Below are 10036 nucleotides of genomic sequence, written 5' to 3' on the forward strand. Positions count from 1 at the left end.
TATTTAATTAGACAGAAAAATATAATAATGAATAATTCCATTCTTATTCCAATGGTATTTTTCTCATTATTCTTTAAGATATAACACTTGTTAAAGAATGTTCTAGGTAAAACAAATGGGGCTACATATAATAAACAACTACAGCACTAAGCAGTTTTTTTTTCCCATTCTACCATTACTTTTTATTTTAAGACACACTACATTAATGAAGAGTGACCAATACTAGGAAAACTTGAGGGGTAGTGCTCAACTGCTCTAATAAACATGTTTATAACCCAAAATATTTAAGCTCATTTCACAACATCTGTAAAAATAAAATTTGGAATACAGTAGGAATAAATAAGTTTATTTGGAAAACTTTAGCCTGAGGCAAATTTAGTTGAAGACATGAAACAGAAGGTTGATGCTCTGATTGCTAAAGTTGCCAGAACTCCAGCAATCAACATCCAGAGATGTTGAGAGTTTACATTAGCTGGCTATTTGCTCCCTGAAATGCACAATTAACTCAGTAGGCTTTAAATATAGACTTTACGATGTAAAGGTCTTCAGAAAGAAGCATAATTTTTGAAATTTAGGAAGAATCTAGATGAATTCATATAAATACTGGAAAGAAAGACAAAGGAGGAAAGTGAAGACAGAGGAATCAGATTAGAAGAGGCATCCAAAAGGATGGGCCAATTTACAAAAAAAAAATAAATAGTTTAACTACTGAATCAAGGCTTTCATTAAGCTCTGTGCAGAATGGCCACCTCCCAAGAAAAGCCACAGAAAGGAAATATCATTAGAAAGCTTATGACTTTGTGAGCCCACCCTTACATTCAAGGCAGCAAACTGTTGCTCTGTATTGTTGAGCAGGATGTAAAGAGTCTGACAAGCACAGCCCACAGACATGCTAATTAAGTGAACTGATTGTGTTTATTTTGGAACCTCTGCCAACAAAGGAATGTGTCATGCTGATTAGTGAGAGAAGGGTATGTAATATATGTGTATTCAAACCCTGAGGAGCACATAACCCAGGTATTCACTCTGTTTGCTCAGGGACTGACAAAAATTACTTTTAAAGCAAATAACCTGACCAACGAGAAACTCCAGCCCTCAAGAGGGGCCCCCCCTTTTCTCTGAGATACACATATCTAAAGAAGACCCATCCTTCATAAATTCCTACTGAAGACTGAAACTGCAAGAAAGGCTTTGGAAAGAAATGAACTCTCGAAGGTGACCTAAGACACCACAAAGATGGAAAGGTAACAGTCATCTGAAAACCACCTCGGAATGGTACTAGCCTCTCTGACAGCTGCCACTCTTTTCTCCAAAGAGTAAAGAAATTAAGGGAAGTAGCCAGGAAAACAAACGTCAGCTCAACACAGACAAACACACAAACTGACCTCTCTATTCAAACGTGCAACACAGAGGTGAAGTTTAGAAAAGCTGTACCCACTTTCAAATATTTCCAAACCAAGAGCCCAGTTTGCTGGTAGAATTAGCAGAATGTTCAGAAGTGAGTGACTAAATCGTGAAAGCGTGGAAAGAGAGTCTTCAGAGCTCTGCTGCTCTTTCTTCTTTAACTCAGCAGCTACAACCAGGGTAATTCCAAGTCCAGGCAGTCCTGAGTGTAAAATGTGAGTACTATGCTGCAGACAGCAATTCCAGGAAACCGAGACCTTTTCCTATGTCTAACCAGCCTTCCCATGTTATACCTGAGCACTGACTACAAAACCTCTCTGATCTGTGTAAGATGGCTACAGATGTGAAAATTCTTTCCGGGCCTTTCCTTCAGTGCTTTGATGAAGTTGCACAGTAACATGCACAAGCTCCTTTGTCATTACGACTTGTCTCTAGCCTAAAGGCAGAAAAGAGTGAAAATATGGGATTGTCATAATCTGGTTAGCTTCACAGATGTGCATGTGCCCACATGAGTAGTAATACAATGAAAAAGCTAACAAAGGGAAACAGAAAATGCTAAGGACAAAAGGTTTAGCAATAAGGAGTACAAAAGAAGCAAGCAAAATGACCTCTGACAAAACAAGAAAGAGAAATATCAGAACCATTCACGCCGACTGTGTTTCAATTAAAATCACTAAAGAAGATGTTGTCTTTGGCATGACATCAACCACATTTGTGAAACATGAATAAATGTCCTTTCTGGTTTCTAATTCACATAAAAACAGGAGCTACAGCAGCTTCTTTTGGCTTTCACTGGACTACTGGCAAATACTATTTTGAAGGTTTTAAGGTTGTAATTGCAAAGTAAGACTTATCTCAGCTGAAGGGTATGGAAACAATATGCATCCAACATTGTTTTTGTGACCAAAAATACCCAGGCAGATCACACAGATACTTCAGGTAAACTTGTCTTTTCAAATGCTCCTACATTTTCTCATCAATCTTCAATTGCCTTGTATACACTCTTAATAAGCCTCTGATGCTTTTTATATCCTAGTCTCTTTTTAACTCAGCCTATCTCACCAAGCACCCTCACACACATTCTTTACAGAAAACTGTTTATAGAGCTCAGCTGCACACCTTGTATAGTTTATGCTCCCAGCTTTGTCAATGCATTTCGAAGAATGAGAATCTGGAGAAAGAATGTGCAAACAGTCATTGAAAGTCAGGTCAGGCTGAAAACCCCCAAAGAGGAGTCCTTGGCTACTTGTAATTTAACATCTTTGTACGCACAGAGGAATCAGATTCCTAAGGAAATCCTTTTAAGAGGCTGCTCCTGATTGTTTCCAAAGGTGGCCCTTCCTTTTTTTTTTTTTTTCTCTCTTCTTTCCAGTGGAACTCTTTGGAGAACAAATTAAAATGACTATTTTTGAAACAACCAAAAAGTATTTATCTGTGGAGGAATGCGGTGCTGTCAGATACAGTCTTCTGCTGAGTTAAAAAAAAAGTCCCCCTTTACTTAAAATCTGAGATACATTTGAAAAAGAATAGTAATACTGCTGCACTGCTGAGTCTACACTGATATCCTGCATTTTGCTTTAAGATCTTCCTTGCAACTCCTGCCCCTAATCTGGCATCCAGTACTCCATTTAAGATGAAATAAATGTTCGTGGATTTAATTTAGGGCTGGGCACATACTTACATATATTATGTAACTACCTGAGAAGAGCTGTCATTAAAGGAAGGGGAAAACCAGAATGAAAAAACATCAACAAAAAAAACTTGCATACATACAAAGAGGAGTGTGCACAGTGAAAATGAAGAATTACCCACAACATTTCACAGAGAAAACATTCCAGATAAATGGCTACTGCTTTACAACACACAATCCCAGTACATCATGGGCCCAGTGACATCAGGTAGTGAAAAGATGCCTATGATCACACCAGAGAATCCATTTAGTGTTTTAAGACACTTTGCAAACTCAGAAATCTTCAAATAAATCACACGATGCGATTCTTCTGGGGAATCTTCCCATCTCAAGCAGCTGCTCTGAAACTTACTTTGGGAAGTAGATCTTCCCATCTACTTCCAAGACTGTGGCCTCTCTGGGCCAGGAGCTTGTGCAGCTGCATGGGAATGTGAATTAGTCAAATCCAGACCCCAGTTATTTAAAAAAGACATCATAAGGCTGAGAATCCACAAGGATATGTTAGGTGAATCAAATGTTAATTTAATTGCAGTACCTGCTTGTAGAAATATCTTCAAAGGGGTAAAGGATTTCTCCATTGTTACAAATCTCACAGATGAATCCCTTTTGACTACAGAGACTGCAGCTATACACATGAGAGGTGGCAAACTTGATCACCTTCCCCAAGAAAGGAGCCAGCTTTCCTTCAATAACCTGAAATAAGGATGACATTGTATGAATCCATAAAAATGACCAGAACGTCCTGAAAGACTGAAAAAACATTAATACAGAAACACAGCTATGTACAGCTCGATAAAATAACAATAAAATATTTTCACAACTGTTACAGTTCCACGAAAACACAAGTGACAGCAGCAGCCATTGAACTGGCAATGATTCAAAGGTGAAAGAGAGGAAAAGGCACCATCTCTTTAAGTCCCTATATGGCAGTGACACATAAGACTAGCAACCATTTGAACTGCAACAATGCATTCACATGCTGCAGCACAGAAAAATATATAGGAAAAGAACTTAAGGTTCCACATTATCATCTAACCAACAGCTATGGACACTGACTTACAAAGTATGATTTTCAATTCCTGTTAATTTTTATGCACAAAGCACAGCTTTGTCTCTGCTCCTTTACTTCCAATATACAGTCTTTTTTTTTTTTTTTGCACATTTTTCATGCACAGAATCCTTACCTACTTTAGTAAGGTTGTATTTCCCATTGAAAGTCATTAATATACATTATTTCCCTCACTATCAATGTGAATACGTTCTCAGATAAACTCTGGAATAGGAGGAAGTATTTTTTTTTCCCCTCCAGTGTCCTGCTTTCAAAATCAAGAAGTCTCTCACTGCCAGACAACCCTGGTAGGCCATTAGAACTGATTAGCACTGCCTGTGTTTGTGTGAAAAAAAACCAAAAAAATTGGCATGTAGTATAGATTAAACCACTAGCCACAACACTCATCTAAATTTGTGATTCAGTGACAATGTCTCTATAAGGGGTACTATTCAGGCAAAATACTTTCCATTCACATTGAGTCTCCAGAGACTTTAAAGAATTCTGCTGGTGTCTGAAATAATGAAGATGGAATAAGGCTCTAAGTGTATACTCTTTACTCCTGGACTTCCTGTGGTCTGAATGGCAGCCTGCCAGGTTAGTGATAGAAATGTGTCATGAGATTTGATAGTGACCTCCTGTAAAAAAAAAAAAATGAAAAAGAATGCACTAATTGCTGTTTGAAGGTTTACACAGCGCTGTGCCCTGGAGACTAAGAGTAAGGACATTGACACTTAAATATGTGTCATATTCACTTCAGGCGCCTTTTCCTTCAGTATGTAACATACAACTTGTAAACGGGTTTAGTATAAACGATCTTGAGAAAGCAAAGGTCAAGGCAGAGAAGAACAGCAGAGGTTTCAGAAGCATTCCTCTCCTGCGTCAAGCAGCAAGGAAATAAATCTGTGCTCTAGGGCAGTATCCTGCCCACTAGCTAAGACATCAACTGTTAAGGAGTGCAAAAAAGGTGCACAGGCAGCATTGATGCTGATGGCACTGGCTGTGCGTCCTTTGCTTTCAGCTCAAGCCTGTTAACAGCAACAACAGGAAGCAACATTGTTATTGCTAGTATTGCAGATAGGACATCTGCTCATGCTAGAGGAAAAATGACGTTCCTATTGCATCCTGGCGTAGGAATATCCCCTTCAAGTAGAATATAAACAATGCTGCAAATGGAGCCATAGTTCAAGGTAGTGATATTTCTAACCTTATAACAGATGGGCAGACACTATTTTAGCTCCCTCAGGATGGGTTTTGTTTTTCATTTTGAAGAAATATTTTTTTCTGCTTGTAGCCTGCAGAGCTACAGAGGGTCAGAAAATCAAACAAGTGGGGAATAGGGGAAAGACACAAAATTGATAGCATTCAGGAAACAGGAGGAAAGAAACAGTGAAGCTACCCAGCTGGTGACACTGCTGCAATGACCCATTTAGTAGTAACAGATGAAATATGCATACAATGATAGTAAGTAAACCACAATTCATACATATTTTCCAAAGCACTTTCACACTACAGCAATCACCTCTGACAGGCTGTAAGAGCTCAGTTAAAATGCTAGGCTGAAGACAGAGCTGCAAGTAAATTCTATAAACCTGTAATAATGTCACTGTCAGCAAGGACTTCAGTGTTAAATCTCTGGATTAAATTCACATTTTACATAATGTAATGTACAAATTAACATAATCTATTACTATCTTAAGCACCAGGGGCAAATTTAAGTCTGTACAAAGCACAAAGATTTCCTGTGCTGAAGAGCTCACATTCTAACCAAGATGGATTGATAGCCCCCAAGGAGATGGTGCTATTCATCCTTATTTATTTATTTGTATGGCCTGCCATAGCAATGTAGTGGGTTGGTTTGTTATTCTGGCCACTGCAGACACACAATGAAGATCCTGTCTTCAAAGAACTCTGCATGTCGATTTTACAATGTGAATTACAGGCAATTTTACTGTATTATAGGAGGATGACAAAATGCAACATCAAACTGATATTACCACTATATTACCACTATTTTTAGCATCTGCAAATTTCGTGTCATTTTACTTCATCAGAGACTTCAAGGCTGTGTACAGGAAACAACTTTGTCATTCATGTTTCTACCTAATAAAACCCTAATCTCTGTTTAACTCAGCAAGCAAAAGGGGATATTTCTATTTCTCATCCCCAGGAGAAGTTTCATGGTACCACTTCCACTGTTTTTATAGCTTTCGGAAAGGGAGCACTGTCAAACCTTCTCCTGTGACTAAGCATCCTCATGACAGCCAGATGCCCAGGGCTGGTCAGTTCAGACATGCCAGAACCATGATGACAGAGTACAAGGATATTCTCCAAACTGATGCTGGAACCAGGTCTTAAGTCTCAAGGAAATACAGGTGATTAAAGAATTGTGTTAAAAAAAAAAAAAAAAATGTAATGCACCACCTAGATATAAAGAAAATCACATGGAAAAAATCCTCAAGAGGCCATCTTGGAGGATCCAGCAACATCTGTGTCATTCTTTATTGCTACATCTGTTACTAAAGGCTTTCAAAGACAGAGACTCTACAGTTCGCTTGCAGTCTAACTCAGCACGTGTCTGTTCACTCCATTTGGAGCCAGTCCTAAACTTTAACATGAACATTTCAGTTTTCAGAAGCTGAAATTTTTAACCTGCTTACTCCATAAGCAGATCAGATACAAAGCACGGAGAAAACCCTAACTTCAAGACAGTAGGCAATGCTTTAAATGCCGAGCGTCCAACAAATTTCAAATCAGGCCTGTGGCCCTGAAGGAAGAGGGTGACATGCAGCTGTTCAGCTCTCATGCATATCCAAAATAACTTAAGTCACTGTAGTAAAAACACAAGTAGTCCTTGCAATTCAGCTCTCAGGTGGAGGCTGAGACCTAATGACTCTATTACAAGTCACTGGCAGGCCCATTTGGCAAGCTCAACAGCGGGAAAGTCTCTTCCGCAGTATGCAGTAGGTCTGGAAAACTCATCCATTAGCCTAACTGCAACGGTTGTTATTGCAAACCATGAGAAAATTATATGTTTTGGTTATGAAAGGGTGTAGGGCAAGAGAAAGTCTTTCAATTTGGTCTCTAAAAACTGCAGCTATTATTCATACATGGAGCACTGACATTGCAGTGTCATGTTCACAGCCTGCAGCTAGTAGGTCTATTGGAACTAGAAAGTAGTGTATATGATCCATCCTTTCAGCTCTCTGGTAACATTTGCACCCCATTCCATGAACAGAAAAGTACATCAAAAGAAATGGTATAGGAGGATGTTTACTCCACAAGACCATACTTAACCCAACTAAATAATCAAAATTTCACATCACTAGGAAGTGCCTGTGCACCTGGAAGACAGCTGTATTGGATCTGACCAAAGCAGAGCAGCAAAAATGAGCTAGTACTTGTGTTCCACATCCTACTTATCCATACCACAACATGTTGCCATTCACACAATCCCACCACAATACTCCCACCTCTTTACCACATCTCATGTTTATCAGATACACTCAGAAAGAATTTAGGTCTCCAAAATTACCTAACTTCATTTAATCTAATGAGAATTATGAGTCCAAATCCTTTCAATATCTGAGCTAGAAAGAAATGGCTGGCCCCACAAATGGCATTCCCCAAAACTGCACTCAATCCTGTGAAGTTCCTAGGATTTTCAAAACCTAGAGAACATTAAGAGTAACTGTAAAACCATACATACTATGCACTGCAGAACAGTCTGTTATATCTCAAAAGCAGCACAGAAATTTAGTGCAAAACTTAGTAAGTTAATAGTGGGCTACAGGAACAGAAACTAAAAATTTCACTGACATAACCCTCTATCTTAATGCAGTCCCAAAATGTGCTTGCAAAGGCTTAAAAATACTTTCTGTCTCTAGCATCATGCTTAAACCAAACTGAAATGCTGCTGAGTTCAGATTTTCTTCTGTATACAGATGCTGCAGCACACATGAAGAGTATGCTCTGTTTTCTAATCCAAATTATTTCTAGCACAGGCAGTAATATAATTATCCTAAATTGAGCATGAAAGATGATCATCAATCAACGAAGGGTGCAACATAGCTTCTTCTCCCTAAACTGGTCAAGGAACCCATCCCAAAAGGATTCTGAACATAGAGCCATGCTTCTACAGTTAACTTACCACTGCTGTAACATACTTTGGCACAGGCCCAAAGTTTTCTCTCTGAAAAGCCCTCATATTCAAATTAGAACTGCTATCTACCTCGGAGGATCTGGAAAACATTTTTCTGAGCTATCGCTGTAGCTTTGCACGTTGCAGATACAGACTCATGTCTCACATGTTAGGAATTGTATGAAAATACACACCCACACATACATACATAAAAGATGGGCCCTGCCCTCAAAGCACTTACAATTTGACACAGCAAATGGGCACTGCTTTTTTACACCAGCTAACCACATATTTCATCTCCAATCCTAAACAGGACAAACTCCATGTTTTGAAGGAGGCATCCCACCAGCGAGAGCGTATCTGCAGGTGATAGGACTGCTACAGATGGGAGAGGAAAAGCCAGGAGAGCCCACAGAAGCAGCAACCTGCTCTGCTGCCCAGCCTCTGGCACGCAGGTCAGGAAAGCTGAGGTCCTGGAGAAGGTTGGGTGGTACTGGAAAGCAAGAGGTAAGGCAGGGACACATCTGCAGCAGAGTGAGAAATCAAGGTGGGATTCACAGTATCTGAAAACATGCCAAAAGGGTGCTGGGACAATTATTTTAGATGAATTCTGAACAGCAGGTTTCCATACAAGGCAAGCTTACAAATAAAAATAATTTGATATAATTTGAATAATTTGTGTATATCTTTGTGTCACTGGTTGGTAGGGTAGCAGTGTAAACCACAATTAAGCTCTATATAAATGAGGTAGGAGGGAAAACAAAGGGTCTGCTTAATGTTTGCAGGCCAGACAGTATTGGCAGTGGCTACGAGCCTTGGCCACGATGCACAGGCATGTTTTTCCTGATTCAGCATGAAGACAGAAGATGAAAGACAGTAGGGGCTACTGTCTAAATTGAAATCCCTTTGGACACATCACATTAGCGTGATCATGAGGGCAATGTGTGATCAAAGTTTCACTACCAGGAGAGCTGCTAGCCCCTAGAGGTTCCCTCATTCTCCCCTATAAAAAGACTAAATGTACCTTGCTCCATCAAGATGATGTTTCCAGAAACAATAGGCAGTCATTGTTTTTAGAGAATAAGAGTGGGGTAGGTCACAACATCCTCCACAGGGAGAGAAACTGTCCTCAGTACCTACCGTGCATACAACAGGGTTGTTGCCAAGAGAGAACTTTTCACAGGTATTCCTGTCCCCTTCTTTCCTAACATTTTTCTGAGCCCCTAAGCCTGACCTGCACCAGAGCAGAGGCAGTTCCCTTTTCCCCAGCAGACGCCAAGCTCTGTCCTGACTCCCTCTCTTATCCCAGCTTTCCAGGCTGAGCATAACGCCAATAGAAGTCCACATCTGGAGCCCCTACCCCTGAAACCCTAATCTCAACCTTAACTTTCCTACCCTGCAATACACTACAGGGGAGCAAAAAAACCAGCCCATTACAGCAGAGTGGAATCAAGTCACTTCCCTTTTTGGTCAACAAAGATTGCTTGTATGAGAACATACTTACCTGCGTGAAGGAGGGTTGCACAAACTAATCCCACAGAAGAGCAATGTTCTGAGCACAATGTTGCAATATATGAACATTTTCATAGTAAAAAAAAACTAAACAAACCAAGAAAGTGAATGGTCAAGGTACAGAGGCAGAATTAATCTCTAAATTCCTTCTAATTCAGAGATGGTGACCTAAACTTAGAGCTTTCTGAACTCTGTTTGCAAAAACAGAAAAAGACAAAAAAAAAAAAAAAAAAAAAAAAAA

At 39.5% G+C, this 10036-nt stretch overlaps 1 protein-coding gene across 4 annotated transcripts in view; it reads right to left on the reverse strand.

The window, feature by feature from the left end:
- The window catches only part of PLEKHM3 (pleckstrin homology domain containing M3), a 93699-nt gene that overhangs the window by 15594 nt on the left and 68069 nt on the right, over positions 1-10036 (reverse strand). For all 4 annotated transcript variants that reach the window (XM_042874798.1, XM_042874795.1, XM_042874796.1 and 1 more), the window contains one exon: positions 3630-3787. In XM_042874798.1, the coding sequence (XP_042730732.1) occupies positions 3630-3787 (158 nt within the window). The remainder of the gene's footprint in view (positions 1-3629; positions 3788-10036) is intronic.

This window comes from Lagopus leucura, unplaced genomic scaffold (genome assembly GCF_019238085.1).
Source record: "Lagopus leucura isolate 7727_CA_CO unplaced genomic scaffold, USGS_WTPT01 Super-Scaffold_100012, whole genome shotgun sequence".
Lineage (NCBI taxonomy): Eukaryota > Metazoa > Chordata > Aves > Galliformes > Phasianidae > Lagopus > Lagopus leucura.